The 27,519-nt window shown below is 36.8% G+C and overlaps 8 protein-coding genes across 13 annotated transcripts; 3 read left to right on the top strand and 5 right to left on the bottom strand.

Annotated features, from left to right (window-relative positions):
- The first annotated feature begins 756 nt into the window (after positions 1 to 756).
- Positions 757 to 15,165, top strand: LOC135171530 (TATA-box-binding protein). Of its 2 annotated transcripts, none has more exons than XM_064138158.1 (5): positions 757 to 893; positions 1,057 to 1,571; positions 1,649 to 1,892; positions 2,042 to 2,240; positions 2,330 to 2,656. In XM_064138158.1, exons 2-5 carry the CDS (start codon positions 1,171 to 1,173, stop codon positions 2,404 to 2,406), a joined length of 921 nt encoding a protein of 306 aa, XP_063994228.1. In that variant the 5' UTR covers positions 757 to 893; positions 1,057 to 1,170; the 3' UTR covers positions 2,407 to 2,656. The 2 variants fall into 2 exon arrangements, 1 of the variants encoding a protein (XP_063994228.1); XR_010300561.1 differs by adding an exon at positions 15,130 to 15,165 and having other exon boundaries at positions 849 to 1,571; positions 2,330 to 10,302.
- Positions 2,627 to 9,653, bottom strand: LOC135171543 (uncharacterized protein). The gene is given in 5 exon segments (XM_064138174.1): positions 2,627 to 5,151; positions 5,578 to 5,778; positions 5,855 to 6,345; positions 6,347 to 6,456; positions 6,751 to 9,653. Coding segments are annotated over 5 exon segments (6,162 nt in total). The 3' UTR covers positions 2,627 to 2,694.
- LOC135171527 (GDP-D-glucose phosphorylase 1) lies at positions 9,744 to 11,336 on the bottom strand. The gene is made up of 2 exons (XM_064138150.1): positions 10,998 to 11,336; positions 9,744 to 10,582 (listed from the first exon to the last, which is right to left on the bottom strand). Exons 1-2 carry the CDS (start codon positions 11,199 to 11,201, stop codon positions 9,752 to 9,754), a joined length of 1,035 nt encoding a protein of 344 aa, XP_063994220.1. The 5' UTR covers positions 11,202 to 11,336; the 3' UTR covers positions 9,744 to 9,751.
- Positions 11,371 to 14,817, bottom strand: LOC135171500 (mediator of RNA polymerase II transcription subunit 24). The gene is made up of 2 exons (XM_064138093.1): positions 12,195 to 14,817; positions 11,371 to 12,109 (listed from the first exon to the last, which is right to left on the bottom strand). Exons 1-2 carry the CDS (start codon positions 14,612 to 14,614, stop codon positions 11,515 to 11,517), a joined length of 3,015 nt encoding a protein of 1,004 aa, XP_063994163.1. The 5' UTR covers positions 14,615 to 14,817; the 3' UTR covers positions 11,371 to 11,514.
- On the top strand, positions 14,865 to 16,063 carry LOC135171534 (small ribosomal subunit protein uS10m). Its single transcript, XM_064138162.1, has 5 exons — positions 14,865 to 15,028; positions 15,130 to 15,234; positions 15,354 to 15,481; positions 15,630 to 15,831; positions 15,933 to 16,063. The coding sequence occupies exons 1-5, from the start codon at positions 15,014 to 15,016 to the stop codon at positions 15,978 to 15,980; spliced, it is 498 nt and encodes a 165-aa protein (XP_063994232.1). The 5' UTR covers positions 14,865 to 15,013; the 3' UTR covers positions 15,981 to 16,063.
- Positions 15,910 to 18,024, bottom strand: LOC135171536 (uncharacterized). The gene is made up of 2 exons (XM_064138164.1): positions 16,610 to 18,024; positions 15,910 to 16,422 (listed from the first exon to the last, which is right to left on the bottom strand). The coding sequence occupies exons 1-2, from the start codon at positions 16,686 to 16,688 to the stop codon at positions 16,073 to 16,075; spliced, it is 429 nt and encodes a 142-aa protein (XP_063994234.1). The 5' UTR covers positions 16,689 to 18,024; the 3' UTR covers positions 15,910 to 16,072.
- On the top strand, positions 16,094 to 22,617 carry LOC135171502 (uncharacterized). Of its 5 annotated transcripts, none has more exons than XM_064138106.1 (16): positions 16,094 to 16,217; positions 18,269 to 18,389; positions 18,505 to 18,614; positions 18,963 to 19,046; positions 19,126 to 19,387; positions 19,472 to 19,816; positions 19,973 to 20,079; positions 20,172 to 20,393; positions 20,456 to 20,659; positions 20,728 to 21,024; positions 21,091 to 21,189; positions 21,259 to 21,647; positions 21,713 to 21,827; positions 21,927 to 22,088; positions 22,177 to 22,398; positions 22,478 to 22,617. In XM_064138106.1, the coding sequence occupies exons 4-15, from the start codon at positions 18,969 to 18,971 to the stop codon at positions 22,375 to 22,377; spliced, it is 2,481 nt and encodes an 826-aa protein (XP_063994176.1). In that variant the 5' UTR covers positions 16,094 to 16,217; positions 18,269 to 18,389; positions 18,505 to 18,614; positions 18,963 to 18,968; the 3' UTR covers positions 22,378 to 22,398; positions 22,478 to 22,617. The 5 variants fall into 5 exon arrangements, with proteins under 5 accessions (XP_063994176.1, XP_063994177.1, XP_063994178.1 ...); XM_064138107.1 differs by lacking the exon at positions 16,094 to 16,217 and adding an exon at positions 18,026 to 18,138 and having other exon boundaries at positions 18,277 to 18,389; XM_064138108.1 differs by lacking the exon at positions 16,094 to 16,217 and adding an exon at positions 18,052 to 18,192 and having other exon boundaries at positions 18,277 to 18,389; positions 19,496 to 19,816.
- On the bottom strand, positions 22,443 to 27,464 carry LOC135171538 (short neuropeptide F-like). Its single transcript, XM_064138167.1, has 4 exons — positions 27,263 to 27,464; positions 24,154 to 24,261; positions 23,468 to 23,682; positions 22,443 to 23,163 (listed from the first exon to the last, which is right to left on the bottom strand). The coding sequence occupies exons 2-4, from the start codon at positions 24,239 to 24,241 to the stop codon at positions 23,110 to 23,112; spliced, it is 357 nt and encodes a 118-aa protein (XP_063994237.1). The 5' UTR covers positions 24,242 to 24,261; positions 27,263 to 27,464; the 3' UTR covers positions 22,443 to 23,109.
- Positions 27,465 to 27,519: the final 55 nt, after the last annotated feature.

Genomic DNA, 27,519 nt, shown 5'->3' with positions numbered 1-27,519 from the left:
CACGTATCCAATACACAACTAATACAATAATTGTACAGTACTTTTCAATAAGGTTGGAAAACAGTTTAATTGTTACATTCAATTACTCCTCTCACAGATTTTCAATCAACCCTCAATCACAAGCTGATTTATATTCTCTCAACAACACAATTCATTCTCGATATTGGTGATGATTCATTTGGTTGAATATTGAACAATTCATGGACAAATTTTATGAGTGAAATTGAGATTTTTATTGCTAACTGTGAAATATATATGTGTTATGTATCTGTACACTCGTTTAACACATTCACTGTGAACACACCTCTCACGACTCTCTTCGAGTATATGTAGTGATTCAATACTATGCATCACACGCCACTTCCAGACGCTGAAACCCATGAGCCATTCAATCTCGGACTCGGGGATGCATTGCCCAAAGAAGAGCTTGGATTCGAGGAGTGGGGAACACAAAATTGGTGGTGATGATGACAATGTGGGGGTATGTGACCGAGGTTAGTTAGACCGAGCAACAAGCACTTTATAGCCAGGATGACTAGTCCCTTCCTCCCCCACTCGGTGTTATCTGCATTCGTATTTCCGTCTCCGACTTTGGAAATTAATGAACGGAATGGACGCTGTCCTATTCCCTCTCTTCTTCTCTTTTTACTTCTTTCTTTGAATTTGTCAATTCTCTGATTATGCAAAGGAATGTGTTGGGTGAATATCCCACCCAATGTTGCTGATGAAAACGCTCCTTAAAATTGGGTAAAGGCCTTCACCAGTTGATCTGGGGACCCTACACTTTCACGTGTCGTCTAGTAACTAATCTGCTCCGATAATGATATGCTTCCTGCCCGCTCCGAAAATCATTCAGCCATCCTGTTTATTGCCGAGCATCCTAACCTCTAAAGGTCTTGTTATACTTAATATCTAGTCTCGCACAACTCTTTTAACTTTCACAAAATTCTATATCCCTTACAACAAACGTGAAATAAACAAACCTTATAAGAACTAATCAAGTGAACGTGTTTTGCTCTCTTGCTCCTATCTCTCATTTGTGACTAATTATGACAGAATGATGAAAGCCGTTGAACAACAAGCCTGTTTAATCCTCGAGGATCTCATTCTACTTGACTGCTAACGTTGTAATTGAATTGAAACAAGATTGTTAAGAACAAAATAGACACAATGGACCAAATGTTACCGAGCCCGGGGTTCAGTATACCCAGCATTGGTACTCCTCTGCATCAGCCGGAAGAGGATCAACAGATTCTACCGAATGCTCTGCAACAGCAACAACAACAGTCACAGCAGCAATATCAGCTAGGTCCATTGCACTCAATGAGTCCCAATCTCCAGAGTGGAATGCTGATGTTAACACCCCAGAGGACAATGCATACTTATGCCCCAACTCCAGCATTTGCGACTCCACAGAGTCTAATGCAGCCACAGACTCCACAAAATATGATGTCACCAATTGTACAGCCTATCAATCAAATAGCACCACCTTCGATAGGGCCATCAACACCTGGCCCAATGACACCAATGACTCCAGCATCAGCTGATCCTGGAATTCTACCACAATTACAGTAATTTAAACTCTATAATTAGCATAGCATACCATATCAAGTATTGGTCAAGTCAAAAAGAATTGTTATGTTCACAGGAATATAGTGTCTACAGTAAATTTAAATTGTAAACTAGACTTGAAAAGAATTGCACTTCACGCTAGAAATGCTGAGTACAATCCAAAGAGATTTGCTGCTGTTATCATGAGAATTCGTGAGCCTCGAACTACGGCTCTCATATTTAGCAGTGGAAAAATGGTTTGCACTGGTGCTAAGAGTGAGGAGGATTCACGATTGGCAGCGAGAAAATATGCTAGAATCATTCAAAAATTAGGATTCCCGGTGAGTACATAATTCCTCAGTGGATTATTTTATCCTTTATCTGAGATATTTTATGTTAAATTTTAAAAAATCATGTTGTGAATTATTCCTTGACGATTACGAAAAAAAAAACTTGTATCTATACACTCTTAATGGGGATAATATTTCAGGCAAAGTTTTTGGATTTTAAAATACAGAACATGGTGGGCAGCTGTGACGTAAAATTTCCAATTAGATTAGAAGGCCTCGTTCTGACTCATGGACAATTCTCCTCATATGAACCGGAGTTATTCCCCGGATTAATTTATCGCATGGTCAAACCGAGAATTGTACTGCTAATATTCGTGTCAGGAAAGGTCGTTCTCACAGGTACAGCAACATAAATTTACATTTATTCTCAATTATAGGGATTTTTTGTATTATTCATCTCTTTAATTTTCTTCATTATATTATTACAGGCGCAAAGGTACGTCAAGAGATATACGAAGCATTTGATAATATTTATCCAATTTTAAAGAGTTTCAAGAAACAATAATGCATCCGTTTCACGATGCCAAACTCCAATTGTATATTAGAATTTCCATAGTTTTATATTATCAGATAGAAAAATGATAAAATAGACTTGATCATGTGGCTTATCAATTTATCACAATATTATAATGTAGTTGTTTTTATAAGTATATTATCTACCATTGAATCGTCGAGCGACATGTACTCAATCTCAGCAATTCATATTACTCCAATTTATTTATTAATATATATATATATATATATTTTATGTTAAATGCACGCCGTGTTTTGGATATGTATTTTTCAATACTTTTTACAGTTCAGAGTTAGAACTTTTAATGGTAGTTTCAGTCTCGGATTCTCCCTCGATATGTCTCTGTATTTCTGTCAGTGTCCTGAGTGTGTATTCCCGAAAAGCGATAGCTGTTTCTGAATCCGGTTTTGACGGCAATTTTGTTAAAATATAATCGGCAGCGAGTTCCAAGCCCATTTCCATCTTCAAAAATTTCATAATATAAACCTCCGTAGCAATGTCCTTTCTAATGTCCATACTTTCCAAAAATTCATCAAGTTTTGGCTTAACATTCCAAGATATTTCAACTGAACCAATTCCAATGCCCCGTGATTCAATTTCCAATTGTGAAATTATTTCACTTCCATATTCCAAAATAATCTCTCGTATTTTTCCAGCAATTCCAGTCTTCGTCGAAATATCCTCAATTCTCTTTTCAATTTTCTCACACATGTCCATGAAACTGTCAATAAAAACTGTCGAAATGTTCAAATGTTTATTTGATATTTCATTGCAAAATTGATCGACGATACTTGCAGCCTCCTCGCGCTGCAAATATTGTTCAATAATTTGAGACAGTAAATTTCTAACAATGCGAAAGGCAGAATCATGAATTTTATCTTCAAAATTATCTGCTACTGTCATTTTTCCTTCCTGACACGTGTCATTCTTGACAGAAACCACACGTTCATCATCCCGCTTATTATAAATTTTAGTAACACTCGAAAAATATTTTCTGCGTGACGTAATCGGCGGTAGAGTCCGTATTTTGAGTTTTAAATTCCTCACATCACTGCGAAAAAATTCCTTCTGCTCTTTCTGATAGGAAATAATTCCCTGAAGATGCGCCAGATCCTTGCGCCACTCCAGTTGACTTTGAAATATATTTTTCGACGACTCTGGGCGTTGTTTAATGATATTATGGAATTTAATTTGCTCCTCGGTTAAAACAGTAAGAACACTCAGTTTTTCCGTATTATCTCTAATAAGGTTTTCCAATATCAAAGTATTCTCGTCGTATCTCTCCTTCAGGCACTTCAGTTGCTTTTCATATTTAGAATCATCGGTCCTATTACCTTTTGAACTGTTAATAAGACTACGCACGACAGCTTCATAAAGGGAAACTAATGAAATTTGGCATCCAAATTTTTTAATCATTTCTTCCTCAATACTGCTCTTCAGTTTTTTAATCTGACTGTCCATATATTTACAGTCTATATTCATTCTATGAAGATGTGTACAATTTTTTTTGTGCTTTATTTTTTGCTCACACGTTTCCTGCTGGAGCTCACCCACTCTTTTGTACAATTGTGACAGTCTTGTCGTGTCAAAGACGACACAATCATTTATCTTCGATAAATTATTGTCATCAATGAAATGCTCAAGTTGATGAAAATTCAGTATCAAAGTCATGTCAATATCGTTCAATTTCCTCTGCTTCTCGTCCATAAAATCATTCAACTTTTGTGTACAGTTATTGACAGCCCCCACTATGATTTTAATTTTTTTCGAGCAATTATCAGCCTCTCTCACAAGATTCTCCATATTTTTCTGCTCCTCACGCATTTCATTCTCGTTATCGTGACGTTTCAATCGCATTTCAAATGCCAAATTGTATAATTCTCGAGAGCAATCAGGTGGACATATGTTTTCATCAAACGTCGTCAATACGATTTTATGAATATCGACACTACTGTTGTCACTGTCATCTTGATCTGAACTTGTTACATCTGAACTATCAGAACTGGCTTGGCTAGAGTTGTCTGCTCGTTCAGCCGCATCTGATTTTATTTTTTTCTTGAATATTCTCGTTAAAAATTTGCAATATTTATTATCCTGTATCATATTTGCAAAGTATGCACTTTGTTCCTTCATAGTATTTTGAATAGTTTTTATATCTCTAGTCTTTTTATCAATAATTCTCATTGTTGTCTGTAAATTGTCAACTGCCATAGCTTTTTCCTGCAATTTTTCATTCACCTTTTCCCTCAGGGAGTTCTCCGTTCTTTCAGAATCACGAAGGACAATTAATTCTTGATGCAACGTTAATTTGTATAAATCAGCGTAGACACTGTCTGCGTATACCTGAAGTCTCGTGGACTCCAGCTCATCCAATTCTCGATCAATGTCTTCGTATCTTGATTGAACGTCTCTGATTATACAATCCTGTTCATAGAGCTTTTTCGATAAACGCACTGCCCTCATTTCTCTTTCCCAGGGAGTTATCAACCTATCGGAATCCTCCATCATCTTCTGGAGATGTTTGGGGATGGATACGTCAACTTCCTTGATTCGTTTCTTATCGTTGGCTTTCACAGATGTCGGTAATACATCTGAGTAATGCTCGAAAAGGCTTTCATCAGGTACAATAGTCTTAAATTCCTCGTCAAAAGCCTGTTCCATTGTCTCGTCAATTATTGATTGTTTCTGGCGACGTGCCTCCTTGACTTTTTCACTCATGGAAATATATTTCTCCAGCTAGATAATAAAATTCAATGGGAATGCAGTATCAGAGAGGTAAAATAGGGAGAATAGACTTATCGAAACTCTCAAAGTCATTTTTCTAGGAGAAATAGCGAAATGTTTGGAATTATTATTATTTTTTTTCGAACTATCCACATGTCTTTACTAAAGCTCGGGTTGAGAGGTAGATTATTTTATTGATAATTAGGCCAACTTCGTGTGCAAGGGCGATTATCGGCGTAAATTGTAGTATTAGGTAGAAAATAGATCGTCTAATTTAATTGAGTGAATCCTTTTTTAAATCAGTGAATAATTATTCAACTATACTGTAAATAAACTTTATCTGAATATACTGAGGATAAACTATATTATGCAAGATTTTAATAAATTTAATTTCAAAATTCCATGCAATTTCAAGACATTATTAATACCCTCTAGTACCTTTAAATTATTTTCTGGATATTCAAGGGATATATCAATTGCTGGCATTTCGGGCATGTCCCTTATATAGTTGTTTGGTAGCTCCGCATGTATGCCACTTAATTTTTTCCCCACTGAATTTTCCACATCATTTTTCAGTGATAATTTTTTATCTCTTATGGATCTCAGTTTATCATTAAATGACTCGCGTAAATAGTGACTCTATAAAGTGGAAAAGAACACGGTAAATATTATAATTTAACCACCAGTTTACAGAGGTTATGTGAATTTCTCCTACTTTTTTACGACAATCTAATAATTGTTTATATTTGCTTAACGTTGTCTCCTGCTCATGTTGATTCTCTATGTTATAATTTGAAGAAATTTTCAATTTGTAATCGCCGATGGTTTTTTTAGCAATTTCAATCATTTGGATGTCGTCGGGATGATCGACATTGGGGTTAGGTTTACTATCATGCATTATTTTCCATTCTTTGGATCTTTTCTCTATTTGTAATTTCTTATCTTTATATTTCCTCAGCATTTGTTTCATTTCCACAGTCGGTTGCTGTTCATTTGATGAGAAATTATGATTTTCCAGGAGACTAGCTACACCATCAGTTTTCAGTTTAGCTTCCTCTTCTTTTTTACTTGTGTCTTTCACCTCATCGTCCCCCATTTCTTCAACAAGTGTAGATTGATTAAACACCATGTCTCTAGAAGAGATAAGACAAAAAACAATGATAAAAACTAAATTTAAAAAACTCCTGTGCGAAAATTGGTACTCACTTATCAGAATCCTTTGCTTGTGAAAGTTTCTGCAGAACTTTAGCATATTCAATGTGAAAATTTTCGTTCAATTTTTTCTCTTTCAACGAGTAGACCATTGTATCTGGTTTGCTACAAATTTTTATAAATATTCAATTATGAAAGCTACTTGAATTTGAAGGAAAATCAAAGTGAGTGGAGAAGGACTTTTGTCACACTACTGTCAGGGTCTTTTTGCTAATAAATTGATAATTTACTGTCAACTGATTTAATAATTCGAAAGAATACAAAATAAAAATGAATTGTCACATAAATTTTATAATTTTTTAAAACCCAGTGCCACGAGTACCTAAGGATTGAAAAGAAAATACTTCCACCCAACGCCAGAAAAAGCCTAACTGATTATTTAAACAATTACTATCGTACGATATTCTAGCAACGGCAAATGGGAGGCAAGTGATTGGCCGCACAAAGTGATCCATCAGTTTCCTCAGAATCAATTGATTTTTTTCAATTTTAAACGCCATTTTCTGATTTATCAAATCCATTTCTCGTTGTAATTGTCCATTCAAATCGTCCACAATGCGATCGTCTACTTTAAAATTACTCGGAGGAATATGCTGTGACTTTATCAACTGTTTGTTACGTTCCATAATCGTCTGGTAATCCTTCGTAAGATTTCTCAGTAAATAATACATATCATCTTTATTTTTCTTCGTGAGTGACATAATTCTATTGCATTCAGTAGTTATTATCACTTGTTCCAAACTCGGATGATCAACATCTTTGATATCTTCAACTTGTTTCTTCCCTCTCATTCGATATTTATCATTAGTTTCAAATTTATTCGTCTCTTCTGCAGAATCTCCATGGAAATTTACAAGAAAAGAAAAAAGATTTCCGTCGTAACCGCAGGTAAATAAATGCTGTTGGTCATGACTCAGTAATATTTTTTTCATAGAGCCATGATAATAATCATGCATAGGATAGCTCAAGTAGTCGGAGAAATTTGTATAATCTTTAGGATTTACACGACAAAGCCGAAGTTCTCCGTATTCTAGGCCCAGGAAGATGAATTGTCCCTTGTGAGGCAAAGAACATTTCAACTCCAAGTCATTAGCATCTGGTAATGGTGTAGCTTTGAGAGGTTCCACTTCTTGGATGAGAGAATGATGATCATCAATATCATCAAAAGTAATACTGGAATATTCATAAACATAACCTGCATCGTATCCTCCCACAGACAACCAGATGGTACCCTCATTAGTATAATTAATATTCTGCACTGGATTCGGTTTCTTCGGTACATAAAGATCAGGAAGCTGAAGGGTTTCGTCAGTGTCTTCAAGAAATGTCTCTTCATCAACATGAATGCCAGGATTAAGCGATCTGTATTCCTCGATTTTCTTCCTGATTTCCTCACGTTTTTCCATCTGTTTTTTCTCAAACTCTTGTCTCAGGATTTCTCGTTTGAGAGAAGATTTAATCGATTTAAATTTGAGGAATTTGGCTCGATAATTCTCCAATTGATACGTCTTTCGTTTATCATTATTCAGGGGAAATTTTTGGGGCAATTGAATCTCACCAAAATGGCTTTCCTCGCAACCAATTAATATTGTCAATAAATTTCGAGGCTTGAAGATAAGGCATGTCACAGCCGATGGGATTTCAATGAATCCAATTGACGTTAGATGAACGGATTCATCACGAATTTCAATGGAAAATACGAAAACAGTTGAGTCTTTGCTTCCAGTTATCAATAGTTTAGTCGATGAATTTGTAATAATTGATGTTATTTCGTCAATGTGGGGCTTGACAACTTGAATCAGTTCAATGTGCGTTGGATTTTCCTCATTATCATAAAATTCAACAGTTACAACTCTAATCAATCCACTCTGAAAGCCACAAACAATAGTTGATCCTCTTTTATCGAGAGAACATGGCAGCCAAACAGCTGTTGTCCCTCCATCACTGAATCTGTAACTGGCAACGAGTTTTCTCTCAGCATAATTGTAGACATGAAGATGACAATCAGATCCAATAGTAGCAATCAAACAATTCCAAGTGCAGGCAGTCATATCCATAATTGGACCAGCATGGCATCTCAGTAATTGTCTAGTCGAATTTGTGGATTTTTTGTGGTTATTAGTGAGAGTTTCATCGAACATTGACAAGTCAATAAGCCACAAGCCCCCATTACCATCCTGTCCATACCACTCTTTGTCCTGCTCATCTGTCGGATATTTTTTCTCCAGTGCCATCAGCATTGAAGACGTGGGAGATGAGTCGACATAATTCTTCTCCAAATTTATTTCAAATTCATTTATGGGCTCGATTTCGATAAATCCTCTGTCCTGTGATGCATCAGTCTGATCAATCGTTTCGTAAGACCACACTCTCAACCATCCATCCATTCCAATTGATATTAAATCCCCATTGGAGTACTCAAATTGTGTAATCATTTTTGAATGACAAGATCTGTTATTTTTTCTTCTCACTTCCAACTTTATCACGCCTTCCTCCCACACAAGAATATTTCCCCATTCACATCCTGATATAACCTTCTCATCTGGCATTGAGTACAGTCCAACGATATCTGAAATTTCAGTTTTACCAAATTTTCCAAGGACACCCTCAAGTTTTAGTCCAGTAAAGGTTTTTGATATTTTCCAGCATTTGATGTGGCCAGATCCACTTGTCACAAGATGCCCTGGAATAGTTGGTGAAAATATCGCGTTGTAAATGTCCTGCTCATAGGATTTGCATCTTAACATGGGGGTTGATTTTATCCAATTCCATATCGTTAGGAAATAATCAGGACTGCTCCCCTGGGATAACAGTAATTTACCATCAGGACTGTACGCCAAGTGTGAATAATTTTTCTCAGTTCCATTTTGTAAAATCCTTACAATATCCATACCTGGCCATTTATAAATTATTATTGGAGGTTTGTCGCCAGTTTCACCAACAGCTATATGACATTCTTGGGGATTCTTCACTATGTGACCTATTCCGATGCCAGTTGAGCATCTTTGAAATGTTAGTTGGCTGGTTTTTACGTCGAAAAAATGGATAAAAGCTCCAGATGAAAAAATCAGTGTTGTTGGATCGGGAATGCAAAGATTGAAATATCTCTGACAATCGTATCCATAGGAATAATCAAATCTTAATGTGTTCATTGGTAAACTTCCATTTTGGACACGTTTTGGCCCAGAAATGTAGCTATTTTTATTGTATTCTAAGGGAGGATGAGTTTCACTTGGATTGTCTGGATCGTTATCATCATCCAGCCATTCTCCAGCAGTTGGGTCTGATGAATCGACTTCCATCACTATTTACTTCACAATATAATATTTGGACACTGCGTGTGATACCCACGTTAGAGTTACGATAAATGTTATGTTGTCATGACAATATCATTGTTCTCTTAATGTCCTTTATTTATTAATTCAATAATATCATTCACAACTTCATTGAAGATATTTGATGCAGCGTCTGTCAGTATCTCCTCGACTTTTCTTTCATTCAAATCATCATAGAATTTTTCATTTCGTATATTCAAGTGGCCGAAAAATTCCGAAGACGCTGGAAAAAATCCTCGAGTGTCTTTAACCCCCGTACTCCATATTCGGGGCCAAATGTAAACCCTTAAATCGTCATAAACACATTCAGTGCTCAGTGGTGATTGCTTTGCCCTCGTTATGTAAACGTTGTGAGCAATATTACGAGTTTGTAAATAATTTAGAATTTTAAACCCAACATTTGCAAAATAGGTTAGATTGTTATTGAATGTTGACAGTTTAAGGCAAAATGGCACTGCTGGATAGTCTTTTTTGTCAATCGTGTAAAGTTTATTGGAGAGTGGATGGAGATTAACTTGTTCCAGTAGCATCTCGTGTTTTAAATAGTAGAGATGCCAGTGTAAATGGTTTACAGAAGCATGAGCACATAAGCTATTGAAAACTGCTCGTAAATACGGTGAGTTACTCAACAACATTAATTCTATGATTTTTAACAAACTGAATTGAGTAGCCACTTGGGGAAGACACTCCAGTCTTTGGGGGAGGAATAAACAGTGGCCAAATTCCAGGGGGCTGACATTGGCAGCTACCACGTTATTACCATCTCCACTACCAATGTCAAAGAATATTTCTTCATTGCTTATTTTCGTGAAGTTAAAACGATGTGGATTGAACTCCATTTTCATTGATTCTATGTCCTCGGGCTGACGACGATTCTCAGCTCTGTCGAGATTCAACTAGAGAATATAATTATATTGTTATTATTTATTTATTTATATCAATTGTTGGAGAATAGGTTAAATTTTATCCAGATATCCATTTGAAAATTGTTTTCATACTCCAGATCTAACGAAACCTTTAAGAAAATCAAATATGACTTGGAGTATCCAAGGAAGTTGAGGTTAGACTCACGAAAGTCTATCCTCAGGTTTTCAGGCGTCTTATATCGAAGAAAATACTATACTATCATGGAATGTAAGTCATTGATTGCCGAAAGATATCAAGGTTTCAATGATTTAAACAATATTTTTCACCTGTTCTGATGAAAAAACAAACAATGGAGACACATTCACCCACTTAAATACTAATTTTCCATAGATGACATACTAATCAAAATTAATAATAAACATTATGAATTAACAATGTCTATACCTGAGCCAAAAATCGGTATTTTCCCTCAACTCTGTGGCATTTATTAATATGGAGTTTGTACCGAAGAACATTATTTTTTTCTGCTTCATTCCACTTTTGAATAATCAGCTCATCAAGTTTTGACATATAAGTGTCATCACTTCTAACATTTACGTGAAAATCTTGTTCGGTGTAATTAAATACTGGATACAATGAATTAGACATTGTTTTAGTGTTTTTCCTCTGTCAATTTACAAGCTGATGACACACGTGTCACTCTTCCATTTGCCTATTTTGCCGCATGGAAGCGGTAAAGTTGTCTTGCTAGATATTTTCAATGGAAATGAAAGATTGACTGTATTGCAGTGAATGAAGGGTAAGCATCTTATCCATATCTTTATTGTAATTTTTTTCTTAATTTATAAGGAGGTATAAACCATAAAGAATAATCTAACAATTTTCAATTCTTATAAATTGGTATATAAATTTTTATTTTATTCACCGACATTTTCCGTATCAATACAACTGAGTAAATGACCTATTTTATTGGCTTTAAATTTATGTTTCTTAACATACAGAGATCTCTGGCCATTGCTTTTTTTCCGGGAATAGTCTGAATGTCATAGAGCCTGAGAAGAAGATCTGTTGTAAAAAGTTCTGGCAGAGCTTTGAGCAAACAGGGGACCAGTGTTTGTGGAATAGCTTGAAGTACAACGCGAGTTCTATCTTTACCACACTGTACCATAATTTTTAAAAATTGAAGAATAAAATGGGTCTGCTGTGACACTTCGCCATCTCTTCCAGCCAAATAACTGAACGATTTAAATAAATCATTCAAAGTACTCATCAGCGGATCCCTCAGGATAATTGATTTTTGTCCATTTGTTGGACCCTGTGCTTGTGGTGAATTAGATCCGAATATGGTATTGGAATCACCAGCTTCATTCAATCGAAGTATTTTATTAGCTGGACCACAAAGATTTTCCAATTCCTCAGATTCCATATCACGTCGTGTTCTTTTACGACTATTACTCCTTTCTGGATTAGAATTATTGTACTCTAGAGTTGATAATATACAGTAAACACAGAGTTTTGCCAACTGAAATGACTGAGGCTCCACAAGTTCTTCACCCCTGGAATAAAGCATTTATTTATCATTTTATTGTTTTTTTTTCTTAATGATTATTACACCCCTCTAATAGCTAACAAAGTACTTACTGCAATGAATTGTAGAGGTATTGAGGTAGTACGTGATTGAGAAGATTAATCGTACAATTTTCAATGTCCAAATGGAAAATAGCGAAGACGAGATCGATGGCACGATCAAGTTCCTCACGATTTCGGTACTTCAAAGACTCCTTCACAAGATTGGCAACGAACCAAAGAGTACCACCAGTATTGAGAAGTGATTCCAAGGTTTGTGTTGATTGAATAGTGACCCAACCACGTTGTTGTATATCTCCCCAAACAGATTGAAGTTGTTCTAGTATCGGTTGTTTGGAAATTATATTATGTGAGACCGATAGAGCTTTGGTCTTGGACTGCGTTGGTGGATGTACATCATACTGCATTTTTCTTATAATCTGAAACATGAGACTGGACGTGTCATGTTTGAAGTTATCCTGCATTTCCTCATTGGCCAGAGGAGTAACAAACTGTTGCACCATATTTAGGGGTTTCAAGCGAGCATCCTCATGGGTAATTCCCATATGAGCGCATAACCAGGCAGTTGCACTGACAGGTAAACAGCAAGCAGCGGATCGTAATCCATCGAGTGCCCTCTTAACATCAGCAGCACTCAAAACACCTCCCTCCCAAGCGCACAACAATTCCCTGACAACTCCCATAGCACTTTGACAGGTAACATGCCACTTGACATTGCTTGATTTAAAATCGGGCTCTGGTGAAGTTATCTGCGTCAAAAGTGCATCAACTCGTCCACTATCAACATTCTGAAGCATTTTTTGCGGTGATTTTGGCTTATTTTTCTCCGGCATACATTCTCTCACCCACTGTTCAAAGAATGAATCTCCACCCTCTTCCAGGACAATATCAGATCCATAGGTTTGTACAATGCAGCATAAAATGAGAAACGATATGTCAAACAACATTGCTCGAGTAGCTGCTGTTTTACCAGGAACAGGTTCATTAATTTGTTTGCTGCATTCGTTGAATTTAATTAATTTTGATACCAGTGTCTTGAGCGTTCCCTGTACCGTCGCCACAGACAGCATTAAATCTAAACTTTTTCCATTCAACACCTGACACAACATACTCAACAATGCCTCTTGAATTTTCGTGTAATCAGCACTCAATGTTTTCAATATACCAGCCAATGTTGGCTCAGCACGAATAATAACTTTCATAATCGATGACGTTGGTGAACTTGAGGATTCTAATTTTTGTAATGCTGCAACAATGCCCTCCCTACGTGCACTCAATTGTTTAACGTGTTTATCCATGACTAAATTAACTTTTTGCAGTTCAGTTAGAAGACACTCGATGCTGTTGCACGAGCACGTTGCATCCATAATGTCCAACAGTGGTGTCAGTTGAAAAATAAGTTCAAACGCGTCCAAAACGTCTTGTGAGTATTCAAATTTTTCGTCTTGACTGGCTAGAGTATTTACGTGAAGTTCTCGAAGTATTGAAGGTAATTTTAGAAATGTCACTGCACCCCATTGGGATTCTTTGACAGTACCAATGGCATTATGCAGACACATGAGACAAGCCCTCATTATTTCACAGTATAATCGAGCATTAGTGTAGCCTTTTAGTCTTTGAATCATGAGGAATTGATTGACAAATATTGTCGTTTCTGTGCTGGCATTGAGCAACACTTGTACAGCAAACATTGGCTGTAGACAGTATGTGATTGATTCGACTGGTGAATTTGCTGAATTTGGATGGATAAAGATACTTTCAATTTCAAAATTTGTCAGTTTTTGTAATGTTTCCTCGATGGGAGGTGATTTTGGTCCATTTGCTTTGTGATAAGCCTCGATTTCTTGACATTTTTTTAATACCTCGAGGTAGAGATCTCTGTCGTCGTGCTTAGCTAGGTACATCATGGCGCAGAGAAAATCGGAACTTAACATTTGTTTCAAGATGTTTGCAGGTTTCTCAGTTAAATTAACAGCTTGACCAATAAACGTCTGTTGTGGTAATTTTATCAAATTTTGTAAATAACACTGAAGTAACCAGTGGACGATTGATAACACAGAGGCAGCGAGAAAATCCTCTTCTGGTCTTCCCCGGCATGTTATTCCAACTTGTATTGTTTCCAAAAATTCTAATAAACATATGATGCAATGTGGCTTGTGAAAGCCGTCGTACTTACTGATTCGTTGGAGAACAGCTGCGTAAGACACCAGTTGGGAGCTTAATGAGTGCTTGAGGTAGGAGAGAATGAGTTCATTGGGACCAGGTCCTACTAGTGCCTGTTGAAGGATACAGTCAGCTAAATTATACACATCTCCACTCACTCCACGTGGTAGAATTGTTTTTATATTTATTCCCCATTGGAGATCACTCCAGCGTTCACGCCAGGCACGAAGTAAAAGGGCCTTTAGACTCCCTGTCTTGCTTGTCACTTTTGTCTCCATCGTTACGCTTGACGTTAACAGTAGGGCACGCATTATTCATCTATGAACGGCTATAGACCATTGCGGAAACTAAACCTCCGCCAAAGGGTGTGAAGGTTTTTTCATTCACCAGAATTATTATGTCGTAATATTTTGTCAATATTGAAAGAAATATATATATATATGTATATATACTTCTAGATAATCCTCACACCAGGATAAGCGGTTGGGTCCTGTTGTCACTTTTTTTTGGTTATGTTAGCCTACTGTTGCCAGAATCCACAAATGGATTCCATAACCTTACCAATACCATAACCTTAAAATCTCAGCTATTAAAACCTAACCTCAAAGAAAAGGATTCAGGAAATAAAGTAATTTTGCAGTAAAAGTAATTTTTCTCTTGTTTTTTATTCATCGGAGGCTTCAGAATAATCACAATACACCGAAGTTATCATGTCGTTGTTAAAAGTAAGTGTCAATTTACTTGACTCTTACTTACTCAAACAATTAGAAGTATGAGTCCTGTTATTTAACTGATCATTACTTTATATTTACTTTATGTTTTGCAGTCGTTTACGTTTTTGAGGCCAGTGATCGTACCAAAATACCAAGGGAATTCATTACAAATTGTGCAGAAGTTCCTATCAACGGTCCCTGAACCTAACCAGGAACCTGTAAGTCATTTACTTGCGTAGGCCAGTAAAATTGACAGCATGACATTCTATTTTTAAAAAATTAGGTCTTTTTTCCACGAAGATATTTTATATTTTCCAATGGGTTGATTATTCCACAGTCTCGACTGGATAAATTGTACAAAAAAATTGAAATTGAGGTCCGAGGAAATGATCCCGCAGTCCTCACAAGTTATGGAGTCTTTTCGACAGAAGCTGCTACGCATTTGGGAATAACTGTTGGCAGAAAGTGAGTAAATTCTTGAAATATAATTATTTTGGACTCATCTAGGATATCCAAATGATTTGGTTATGTTGAAAAAGAGAGAGAAAGGGGATTAATCAAAAAATATTGAAAATCCTGACTTTATTTCGTATTAATTATTATTCCATGAAAGCTTCGCACCTAAAAGCCACCACTTTGAACGCTGGACAGTGCTCAAATCAGCTTTTGTTCATAAAAAACATCGAGTACAGTATGAAATGAGGACTTACTATAGATATCTAGATTTCTTCAGGCTGACAGAGTCCACTGTCGACACATTTCTCGAGTATTTACAGAGAAATCTACCCGAGGGAGTCGCAATGAAAGTAACAAAGGTGAGAATTTTTAATAACTTTAATTATCCACATGATAAATAATTCCTTAGTCATCGACTTTGGCATTAAAATAGACGATTTATTTTCATTTCTTTATTCAGGTGGAAATTCAGAGGTTGCCAGAGACCGTTAGTAAGCCCCTTGATTAATTTGTCAATTTACAAAAACAAACGGAAACAATTATCAATCAATAGATCTTTTGTAAGAATTAAAATCAATGTTCATGATGAGACACTATGTTTCAATCTTTTGCTTTGATAATGATTATTTCTGACTCTCTCTGGTGTTTTTGCTGACGAGTTCTTGCTGTTGAAATCTCTGGAAAAATTAATTTTCCCATGAAAGTGAGAGGAGACTGATTCTTCATCGCCTTGCGAATATTCAGGGTACGTAGAGGAGTCTCTTCAATTTTTCGTCTCTTTTCTCGTCCACTGTGATTCATTATTGCCTTTGAAGGAGGAAACCTCTTTCCCAGGGGACCAGGGGCTTCAGCTACATTGTTTGTCAATATCATTTTGTCATTTCCCGCTTTTCGGTGGGTCCTCACCAATTCTGCGGTTGATATACAACTTCGAAGGATGTAGTCTTGTCCTAGAGTTTTTTTTACATATGTAAAGGGTACACAATGTAACAGTAGTTTCATCACTTTTTAACAGTATTTTTATCACCTCAACAGATTATGCATTATTTTACTATTTATTAATATTGAAGGGCTACATTGAAGTTGTACTCGACTTAATGACTAATTGAATTGCTAATTGTTAATCGCTTATCTTACCTGCAAGTGGTAAACTGCTGTCCTGACAATTAACGCTGTAAAAAATTATAAAAACGAGTCCCAAATGATAGGCTTTCATCACTAATGAATTATTTATTTATTTATTGTTGCATCACATGCAAATATAAAATTGACTTTTGATGAATCATGAATAATTGAAAGAAAAAGGTAGAAGGTGAGTTGTCTTCTTCTCGACTCAAAGAATCGACTATCACTGAATGTCTGGAGTCTTTCGGCCCCTCTCGAGGGACTCTCCGATGGCTAGCGGCGGTCGTAATTCGTCGATCGTTTGTAATTTTTTCCCACAGTAAAAAAAAGAAAGATAAATGCACTTGAAAAGCACAAAAAGAAAAAAACTTGGCTTCTATCGAAGAGAATTCCGTAGCGAAGTGTGTGGTTTTATTTTAATAATTAATGAGGATATCAAGGCTGAGTTGATGAACGGAGTCGAGAGATATAGATAATAAATCAGCGATTAGGACTTTCTGTTGCGATCTATCCGGTAAAAGATTTAATGATTAATCATAACGGATCTGCCGAGATCCCAGATACATGGACACCTTGGGAACCGGTTTCATGGATTAGCGGTCAAATAAAATTATCCCTTCCTTTGGATTTACTTGGAAGCCACTCATGCCCAAAGGGAGATAGTTACTCTGCCTGCAAATACATTATTTCTTCCTCCACTTACATGCGAGGAAAGGAGAGGACTTTAATTTTTTCTTTCATTTGGACTTTTTCCTCAGGACTGAAAGCATTGGAGTTTGTTTGTAGTTGTAGTTGGAGTGAATTTCAAATGCAGCTGAGTGTTTTGTACCGAGACGCCAGGTCAGTAGCCATTGGTCCTTGGCCTGCCAAAAGCGGAATAAAGCCTGCGTGAAAGAAGCAGAAAACCCTGAGCTGTATTTCTCCATGAGGATTTTAGTATTTATATTGAGTTTCAACATATGGAGGTTAAAAATTCATTATTGACCTTCGCTTCAACATTTCCCCAAGGTTTTTCATTATTCCCGCTTCTTGTATTGTCGGGAAATATGTGCGCAATATCAATAGCCTCTAGAATAGAAAAACAGCAGCGACCACTTCAAAAAGCCGAAATTAAATAACATGATTACAGTCAGTTGTAATTGTTATCCTCAACTTATCTTGTTAGATGTCAAAGGTAACTCGCATCGTTTGAAATCATTTGATTTTTTGAAAATCGGGGACGTCCCGCCGTTCCTGACGTCACAGACATGCGCACAGCTATCATAACATTGCCATCCGCACTTGAATTCTCATTATTTATAAGTTGTTTGATCAATGGAGAATAAGTTGTCTGGAAAGTAGATCAATATGTTCCCCATTGTATCCAGAACGGGCAAGTTCACCAGATTGTCTCCCATTTTTCAAAAAAATAATTCATTAGAGTGGATAGTAAATCGTGTGACAAGTTCACCACAGACAATTAGAGGTTATTCACCTCTCTGCTGCACCAATAATCACTCGATAAATAACATCAGTGGACGTATCAACAGATATTATCACAGGTCTATTGTTAATGAACAATCATTTCAAGTAACACCAACAAATACTGTGGAATCGTGAGAATCAAGAATTTTATAGATACTTTGTAAAAGACGATGAGTTTTATTATTTGTTGATATTTATATTTTCAAGGGAATTAGATGGTATACAATTTGAAAAGATATCAGATGATACTTTGGACACTTTAACTGAGTATTTTGAGGAAATTATTGACAATGCTGAACATCTTCCTGACGCTGACGTTAATTACGGAGTAAGTGATGCCATTAAATTACAAGACTGCCCTGTATATTTATATTCTCCATTGTCCTATTCACCAATGATTATGTAAGAAAAAAGAATGAAGTCACTGTATATTTATGTTTCAGGATGGAGTGTTAACGATTAAATTTGGAGACAAAGTGGGAACTTACGTGATAAATCGTCAAACACCGAATAAACAAATCTGGTTGTCATCGCCTAAATCAGGACCAAAACGGTATGATTTCACGAATGGCACATGGATATACAAGCACGATGGAAAATCACTGCATCACCTTCTTGACAATGAAATATCACTTGTAGTGAATAAACAGACTGCATTTCAGACTGGAAAATGCGCTTACAGTAGAGAAAATCAGAAATAAATTATTTTTTTATATAAATAAATAAATAGAGAGCATTATTAACATTAGATGAGGCCCAATCCCTTGAGTTTTATTATTTGAACTCCTTGCGTTACTATCGACCCATTGCGCGACTATTATACGGTTAACCGTATGGGTAGTATGTGTAAAATGGAAACATTCGAAAATAATTCATTTTCATATAATGTAATTAATTGTAGATAATTATGGATGAGATCATGGAAGATGGAAACTTGGTGGATAGAGTTAGAATTTTACTGCAAAGAGATATGCAGTATTATCAGGTAAATAAATATCTATTGAAATTGTGATTGACTTTGCCCGATCGGAATATTTTTGATAAAGGATAAATTTTTAATGAAGGCGAAGCAAACAGTTCTTCGTGAATCATTATGTGGAAGGGTAAGCGGTGGAAAACTAGATTTTCCACGTCATGCATCGTTTGCGGCGATAAAAATCATTAAATGGTGGGAGGCAGAATTTTTAATTGCATTCAGATATCCCTCAGGACTTTGCGTATCTACTGAGCCAATATCGATGAGTATCGAGGGTGAGGAGGTCATTAAAAAAACACCACCCTCTGAATTTATCCACCTTGTGGTCGACACGTCACAATTATTCATTGGTAAACGCTATCCATCCGAAAGCCAATAATATAAATATATCTACTTGATAATATATAAGAATAATGGAAAAAAAATATTTGCAGAACATTTACATGCGTTAATTCAAGAATCCCTTGATCATGCTGACCTCGCGGTACTTACGGCCACTCTTGGTGCCGCTGCACTCGTGAGAAATTCCCTCTGGTGTTACAATCAACAGTCGAAAACTAAAATTCCGGGACAATTGAGTGAAAAGCTGTATGAATTTTATAAATCATATCAGGAAATGGCTGAGGCAGTGGGTGAACGTCTTCTCGATCTTCACCGTCGTTTAATATCTCTCTATATTCTGAATGAAGCCGATTCACTGAGTTGGCAGAGTGAGAAATACTTCTTTGAGAAAGAGAGATCGTCATTCATTATTCAGATGTGGTGGCTATATATGCAGGGTAACTATCATAATTTCCACATCGCAGCGAACGGATATATCGGCATATTTAGATTGGCTAGACGGCAATGCGCCTATTCGAGCTAGTTCACCTATCAGACCATTTATCTTAATTAATCTATCATAAGCGATTAAAAATTCTCTTTGTATGCGATAGGAACAAAGGCCGACCTCTGGAGCACAGTGTCGCCGAAAATGGCACAAAGAATTTTCGCTGGAATGCTCAACGAGTCACTTACCATTATAGTCGCCCGATTTATTCATGTACATGCATTTGAAAGTCAATTTTGCATGAAAAAAAAACCAAGAAAATCATGTTTTTTAAATCATCAATTGTATGAATTTAAATTTGAAAGGGTCGACCAAGTCTCTTGAGATCCGAGCAATTCTGGGCGGATGCTTTCAACGTTTTGAGTTGCACTTCGTATTTGTCATTGTCAGCATGCGACGACGGTGACGAGCTCATTGCCACACGCACTAATAAATTATCAATCGTTATGAGAGATATACACGCTAAATGCGGTGAACTCCTTGTTTGTCTTCTTCTACGTGGAACACCACTCAAGCTACTTTATCAAGTACGTCAATTTTTTAAATTAAATAATACATTGTTGTTTAATTAACAATTGTCGTGCGCCAGATTTGTAGAAATGGATTAGATAAAATGGCAATGGTGGAAAAACGCAGTGGACCCTCTCCCTGGTTGCTCATTGCAGCTCCCAAACTCTTCGGCAACTCCACCTTTAAAGAGGGAGTCTGTCAACTGTCTGAGGATCAAAAACTTATTCTTCAAGTTAACGTTCTGAGATCACAGCCCCAACCCAATTGGACTCAACTCCTCAAAGTAAATAAAACAAAGACAATTATAAAATAGATTTTATATTATATAACGGCAAGTCTCCCATTCCCAAGGTTTTATCCATGAGAAATTGCACCGTTGCAAGAATGCTCTTAACAACATTAATTCGTCAATGCACCGATACGAGGGAAATTGATGATTTAAAGAGGAAATCAGTAAAGGACAGTTCATCGAAGTGTAGTGGATTTCTCTGTGCTGGTGACCACAAAAATACCTCCAATTTCCCAGCAAAAATGTGCCTGTACAGTCTCATGTACGTGTCAGTTAACACCCCGATGAATCCAATCGATGTAATAATACCCAGTCTGAAGCACGACGTCAACTGGTCCAATTATCTCGACCGACAACAGGTGATTCGATTATTTGGTAAACGATAGGTTTCATTATGATTTAATAAAGTGATTATCGGGCTTCAGGTTTGGAATCAATCGAGACCCCCGTGGCTTAATGCATTACTTGCACCGCTCAGAGATATTATGGAACCAGTTGTGGAAACACTTTTGGAGGCTGTAAAGGTAACATTTCCTTTCTCTGCGTTGCGCGAGGTATTTTCATGAGGAAAAAAAGTAATATATTTTGTCTAGACTGGAGCGAGTATTTATCAAGCAATGTCGCTATCACTCGCCTGTATAACAGAACTCTTCGTATGTGCCCCGATCGGCATTTTGAGAGCAGCAAATGCTATGAACCAGAGTATTCCAGCGCATTGCCATCCCATTGGCGGCTCTGTAATTGTGCAAATATTCTGCGCTGCATTATACTCATCGCTCTTTGAAATTTCCCTTCGGGCTTCCGAACAACCAGACAAAGTCGATATCCAGGAGACGCCGAGAAGTGTCTCGGAATCATTCTCGTTCGATCCTTGTGACAGGTGTGCGTCAGCCACTGCTTTGGCGGAGGCACTCTGCAGCATCGACGAGGATAATAAACATACCGACCAGATTCAGGCGCTTTTATCACTCATTCATAAATGGTATGAGACAAATTTAGCGAGGGACCAGTCATCAATCATTCTATATTTCTTGATTATTTTAATAGGATTGAAAAGAAAGATCCGAGTCCTAGACTGAAAAAATTGGACAGAGTTTTTTCATGGAAAGAAACTTATGTTGATCAACTATTGTTTACGGAGATTGGACGTCGATCTTTAAAGGTATAAATTTAAGTCATTAAAGCTCGTGAAAAGTTGGCGAAATTTCAAAGAGTTATATCGAATAGAAAGTGGTAGGTTTCACCCTGATGATTTCAACAGGTGGTGCATGAATACCTCTTGAGGGCCTCGGATTGGGTGTTGAAAAACCTGAAGGAGGGAAGCGATGTATTGACCGACTTTACGGACTCGAGTGATGTATTCAATTCGTCCAAACCCCTTACTTATCTCATGTTCCACATCGACGATACCCCTTTTGATCAGGTGCGCTAATTAAATAATAATTTGGATTTGAATTTCATCATCCAATTATTATCCATCAACTTTTCATTTGCTGATGATTTTATTCCAGTTTCTGACGAATTTCAATGAAACAAATTGGCACGCAATCTTGATGATGCCATTATCAGTGACACTAGAACGAGTTAAGAGCCAAATTATTATCAGACCTGAATTAAAAAATCCAGAAAATTTGTCCCACGCGGAGAAGGAAGTGGCGTTGGCTATAAAAAATCTCTGCATCAATATAAAATCACCAAAAACAAATGAATAAATTCACCGATAAATAAATAATGTGAGTAATGTTTGTGCTGGTGAATTTTTTAGACACTTGTCCAGTACAGGAAGCATTAAATAATAAATTTTTATTGCAGGAATACAATTACTTTTGGCACATTCATTGAAAAAAAAAAAACAACAATATTTCCAGTAGACTTTTGACCGAATGGTCTCACTTTATATATAAAATAGAACAGTATTGATTGCGGATACAAGTCAATGATTTTTTTAAAAGATTCTACTCATTGTAGGGGAAACTCACAGATTTTCATTTGATAAAAAGTTAATTGAAAGCTGAAGAATATTTATTTTTTAATTCAGTATCGAAGCGGTAAAGCGCCTCAAGACTACACACGTGTCTCAGTCAAATTTTGAAAAATATCGTCGAATTCCGGGGAGATTTTTAATTTTTATAATAAATATTTTGTAGCGTGCCTCCAAAGTTACAAAAAAATGAAAAAAAAATGTTTTGTCACCCGTTGATTGTTGAATATTCATTGGAAGCTTGGCAACGCACATGACAATTTATTGCAGACGTTTTACCACTTTGCGACTGAATTAATTTCCACTAGATCTCATGATTAAACACAGATATATATGTTTATAGAAAATGGAATACACGTTCCAAAATACGAAAATTAACTGTTTAATTTCTGTCGCATGAAATTTATTTCTTCTTTTTTTATTGTTGAAAAAAGCGTGCCACGATGCCATACAAGTGTGATATTTAATTGTCTTCAGTTCCTGACGAACTAGATCCCAATCTCGTCACCATTCCTTCCTAGGGACATAATATTAAAAAATGCTAACTGTACGTAGGTAATTTATGGTTTTTGCCTTTGTGATGACTTTGCAAAGGGAAGAGGGTAGACCGTTAACTCATATCGCGTAGGATAATAAAGGATTCTCTCGAAATAAGAATGAAAAAAGTTGGTGCGTTAAAATAATTCTCCTTTCACCCCTCATTTTTGATAAACAACAGTATGAGGGGGTAGAGGGGAGTTTGCTTATCAGAATGTCAGAATGTTTTATGGAGTGTGCGAAGAACTGAGCGTGTCGTACATATAATTTTTTTTTTAATTTACCGGGGGCATCGCTGACCCGGAACGGCCAAAGCGAAGACGCAGCGAGGGTGAGCGCTGAGATTTTCGGATCATGAGATGTTCGTAGGGTAAACCAACGAGACTAGACCCTCCGATGTTCGAGCCCGATGGATAACTGTTGTCCATTGAATTGCGACGCAGAAGGAATCTGTAGAATTCACGGAGACCCTCCAGGTCGCGATCTGCATTTTCATCGGCTTGAATAACAGATGAGAATATTATTTATTAATGATATTTTGATAATTAATCCCAGATAACCAATAATGACAGTCCAATCCCACTAATAGTCTTTGATTAATGCATGATTTCTCAATAATCAAGAAAAATTTGGACAATTATTTTTCTTCGATGGTTTCACGTCTTTCGGATGAAATTTCTTGATCGCTGAACAATTTCACGGTGAATTTTGATGTATAGTAATGGGCCTAGAGGGTCGCTAGCACTTCGAGGATGATGGAATAATTAAAAGAAAAAAAAATAGGGGTGCACTCGAATTTTCGGGCTCCGTCTATCGTGACCTGCGTGAGAGATTGAAATTCTTCAAGTGGTGATACCCCATTACACAGAATTTATTTATTTGAAAATATATAGAGCTACTTGTGCCCAAGGCACAAGGAGAGAGAATCTGGAGACATTCCATTTTATCTAACATGACCTTAGTTAATTACCTATGTAATCCATATAGTTCTCTGTGCTGACAGCCACTCCGAAGACGAAGAAAAGAGCGATCACCGTGACCCCGTAGTACTTCATCATTACTTTACCTCCCGAGAATTCTGAACAGAGAAAATATTTACCTCTTTATTATTTACAAGTTGAAGGTTGAGGACAAGAAAACTTTATTTTCTCCTTCTGGTGGTTTTCACTTCCATTTTATGAGACCTTATTTCCTTTCTCGATGGGTTTTCCCACATTCTTACGTAGATTTCATTGAATTCAGGGAAATGGAAGAAATATTTTTGAAGAAAGGCTTTTCATAAGTTGGATAAAGCCATATAAACATACCATAAAAAAGTATAGAGTGAAATGTGACAATAAACGTATCGCTTGTTGCGTAAACTTTTCAAATCGAATAAATCATATATATATATATAAGGAGCTGATTTTTTTAGCTTCACGTGAAGATCATCTCACCAAGAGAGACAGACAGTTGCTCGAGTATTTTCCCGGGAAAGTTCCTGGTGGAAACTTGAAGGTTCGATGTCAAAACTTATCTGATTTCGAACAGGTGGTAAGGGATGTTGGTAACATTGGAGCTATCACCGACTCCTCATGAATTATTTTACCTTGAAATTGTATTGTGGCAAAGTTTGTAATTAACTTTGTGACATTTATAATTAGAATTTTCATGCGTCAAGTAGAATAAACGATGATTGGTCAGACGTGTTCACGTCTAAGAAGGTCATTTTTCCTGGTTGTTCATTAAAAAATGTTGTCAAAGAGCTCAAGTGGGATTAATACGGTGAAGGGTAGAAAAAGGAACGAAAAGAACAAACAAGTCATTAAAACGGTCAACCCCTATAGCACAGTACATTCACATCCATTTATTCATTTGGACTTTTCTCCTGTTTTTATCTTCCACCTGGCATGCGGATGAAGGTGCAGTAGTGGATAACGTTGAATGAAACTAAACAAGTACATCAGGCACTCGGATGTGTCTATCTGAGCTCAGAAATTTCATCCCCCGGGGGCTTAATGAGAATTTTCATCTTTAAAGGGGTGGTGAGTGTCTGGAAAAGGTCACATTTGAAATTCACGGGGAAATTCGAAGAGGAAATTATCAGGAGAGCATTCTCCTCACAATTACCTGAGCCTCATAAATTTATCTAATTGTTTTTTTCCTTTTGTTTATACGTCAGACTAGAGTAGTAAAATTTCAAGTCTATCTTAGCTTATGAGTGATAGAGAGTAGCTTTTCAAATGGATTCGTAATGACCCAAGTGATTAAAACGTCGATTGGTTGAACTATCATTGTCCACTGGGGGAACTCAATGGTGAAGAGGGATTTTCTGACAACTCGGAAATATTTTTCAAGAGAACATTCAATGGCTAATGGAGATGGTGCGTCTACATAAAAATCATTTGACCAGAGTCCACACAGCTATTGAAAGTTTCCAAGAGGGAGAAGAAAAAAATATCTGCAAGTTTGAAAAGAGGGAGAAACTTTATCCATGCAATTATGGGCTATGCAAAAAGATTACGCGACTAAAATGGATGCGACGCAGTTGTTGGTCCAACTGTACCATCTCCTCAATTACCATTTAAATCATGATATGGATGGGGAGGGGGGAGGGAGGGGAAAAAAATACATACACGTCTTCTGAATAATTCAGCGATTGCATCTTTCTGATCGTACGATGGGAATATTCCGGAATATCGAGGGAATTTAATTGGAAATATAGCTATAGCCTATTTAATTACGTTCTCTTTATTCATTACGCCATTATTTACTATTCATTGATCGTGTCAAACACACGCAATTGGAATTTCGGTTCAGTGTGTGATGTCAATATTTAATCACCGAGATTTTTCCAGTTCATTTCGATTGCATTGGCGAATAAAGTTTTATAGAAACAACTCCCCCCACCTGTTGACCCTAAAACATCCTTCCTTGAAATATCCATTCGACATCTACCCTAATTTAGCCCGTCCTCCCACTTCGCTGCTGATTTCTCCCTCTTTCTCTTTCTGAAAAACTAATCACAAAGAAGAAAGTTATTTATCAATTTGCAGTGGATGGCAAGAGGACCGCCTCCACCGGGATCAAGCACCTCCTGGGAGAATGAAACCACGGGACTGGCCTGATGAGCAAAAACTTGATTATCCAGAGACACCCGACACCCGATTGTCAAAGTTAGAGCTATTCTTCGAGACTAATACAGGACCAGCTTGTGCCTAATGTTGGTAATTATCATTTTATCTTTCCGGAAAAGTTGTATAAATTGTCAAACAACTTCTTGATTGCTCCTCCATGAATTTCCCTGTGCATTTTGTCATTTATCTGACACCTGCGGCGACCAATAATCCCCACATGAATGACATGGACCAGTGAGCCCTCACAAATGTGGGGAAAAAAAAGGAACAAGTTGGGGTGAGAATTTGCCCGGTCTGAGAAGCGAATATTGAACCTCATTGGTGTAAAGAGACTAAAAATATATCTCGAAAGATTAATAAAGGAGGGGGGAAAAAATGTAGCAAAATATTTTATGAATTATAATTTTCCAAAAAAATTCTCCCCCAACTCTTGAAGAGAATAACTTTCCTCCCTCATTTCGCATTCAGCCTTTTTTCTCGTAGAATCGTAAATAAAATCAGTAAAACTTTTCTTGCTGGGACGAAGTAAAAAGTCGACGAAAGTTGGTTTTTTACGATGAATATCTCATGCATCTGTTACACCTGACGACGGCAACGGTCTAGAAACATTTTATTTACGATCTCTTTCAGAGAACCCCAAAAGTGTAAAGCTGAATTATAGGTCGTTCAAAAAAATCAAATAAAAAATCCCCACAAACCCCTCTGGATTACCCTCCCCCGGCTATTGAATGGCGATTATTATTTAACAACATTCATTAACGACACCGTCATTGGAGAAACGGTAGTGGTTTAATGGATCGTTTCACACCGATGGCTTTTGCCTGGCCATAACTTCATAATTAAACCGATAAACTACCCCATAAAATGACACCCCAAAATCACGAGTGAAACTCATCTCTCAAAGTCTCCAATTCGTCCGATAAAAAAAATCAAAAAAATGTTATAATTGAATAAATCACTCACCAGAGTCGTCTGGAAACCGATAAATCCTTGGACACGTGTGAAACTTGAGTGGATCCTCGCTAAATCCTTCCTCCAATCCCCAAAAGAATTTGATTTCAAACGGACAGGATAATTCAAATGCCTTTGGAATGAAATTTTTCTTTCAAATTCCGATAGATTAAGTTATCACGACGGTGGTAATGATGGCAAGTGTGGAAGAAGACGTTACGCTTTCTATATATACGATGCTAACCCCCATGGGGGTGGGGAAAGGGGGA

Source organism: Diachasmimorpha longicaudata, chromosome 20 (assembly GCF_034640455.1).
Source record: "Diachasmimorpha longicaudata isolate KC_UGA_2023 chromosome 20, iyDiaLong2, whole genome shotgun sequence".
Taxonomy (NCBI): Eukaryota; Metazoa; Arthropoda; class Insecta; order Hymenoptera; family Braconidae; genus Diachasmimorpha; species Diachasmimorpha longicaudata.
This window is presented reverse-complemented; position numbering and strand designations above follow the sequence as displayed.

Bases quoted from the DNA above. Each gene is read 5' to 3' on its own strand.
- LOC135171536 (XM_064138164.1), bottom strand. From the start codon at position 16,688: ATGAAAGCCTATCATTTGGGACTCGTTTTTATAATTTTTTACAGCGTT. The intron at 16,423-16,609 runs GTAAGATAAGCG...AAAAAACTCTAG, and splicing joins CAGCAGTTTACCACTTGCAG to GACAAGACTACATCCTTCGA.
- LOC135171500 (XM_064138093.1), bottom strand. From the start codon at position 14,614: ATGCGTGCCCTACTGTTAACGTCAAGCGTAACGATGGAGACAAAAGTG. The intron at 12,110-12,194 runs GTAAGTACTTTG...GCTTTATTCCAG, and splicing joins TACCTCTACAATTCATTGCA to GGGTGAAGAACTTGTGGAGC.
- LOC135171502 (XM_064138106.1), top strand. From the start codon at position 18,969: ATGGATGAGATCATGGAAGATGGAAACTTGGTGGATAGAGTTAGAATT. The intron at 21,190-21,258 runs GTAACATTTCCT...TATTTTGTCTAG, and splicing joins CACTTTTGGAGGCTGTAAAG to ACTGGAGCGAGTATTTATCA. The intron at 22,089-22,176 runs GTGCGCTAATTA...ATTTTATTCCAG, and splicing joins ACGATACCCCTTTTGATCAG to TTTCTGACGAATTTCAATGA.
- LOC135171538 (XM_064138167.1), bottom strand. From the start codon at position 24,241: ATGATGAAGTACTACGGGGTCACGGTGATCGCTCTTTTCTTCGTCTTC. The intron at 23,683-24,153 runs GTAATTAACTAA...CTGTTATTCAAG, and splicing joins GAACTATATGGATTACATAG to CCGATGAAAATGCAGATCGC. The intron at 23,164-23,467 runs GTAAATTAAAAA...TTATGTCCCTAG, and splicing joins CCGGGTCAGCGATGCCCCCG to GAAGGAATGGTGACGAGATT.
- LOC135171534 (XM_064138162.1), top strand. The intron at 15,235-15,353 runs GTAAGTCATTTA...ATTATTCCACAG, and splicing joins CTGAACCTAACCAGGAACCT to TCTCGACTGGATAAATTGTA. The intron at 15,482-15,629 runs GTGAGTAAATTC...ATTCCATGAAAG, and splicing joins GGAATAACTGTTGGCAGAAA to CTTCGCACCTAAAAGCCACC.
- LOC135171527 (XM_064138150.1), bottom strand. From the start codon at position 11,201: ATGTCTAATTCATTGTATCCAGTATTTAATTACACCGAACAAGATTTT. The intron at 10,583-10,997 runs GTATAGACATTG...TATATTCTCTAG, and splicing joins AATACCGATTTTTGGCTCAG to TTGAATCTCGACAGAGCTGA.
- LOC135171530 (XM_064138158.1), top strand. From the start codon at position 1,171: ATGGACCAAATGTTACCGAGCCCGGGGTTCAGTATACCCAGCATTGGT. The intron at 1,572-1,648 runs GTAATTTAAACT...TTATGTTCACAG, and splicing joins GGAATTCTACCACAATTACA to GAATATAGTGTCTACAGTAA. The intron at 1,893-2,041 runs GTGAGTACATAA...ATAATATTTCAG, and splicing joins TTCAAAAATTAGGATTCCCG to GCAAAGTTTTTGGATTTTAA.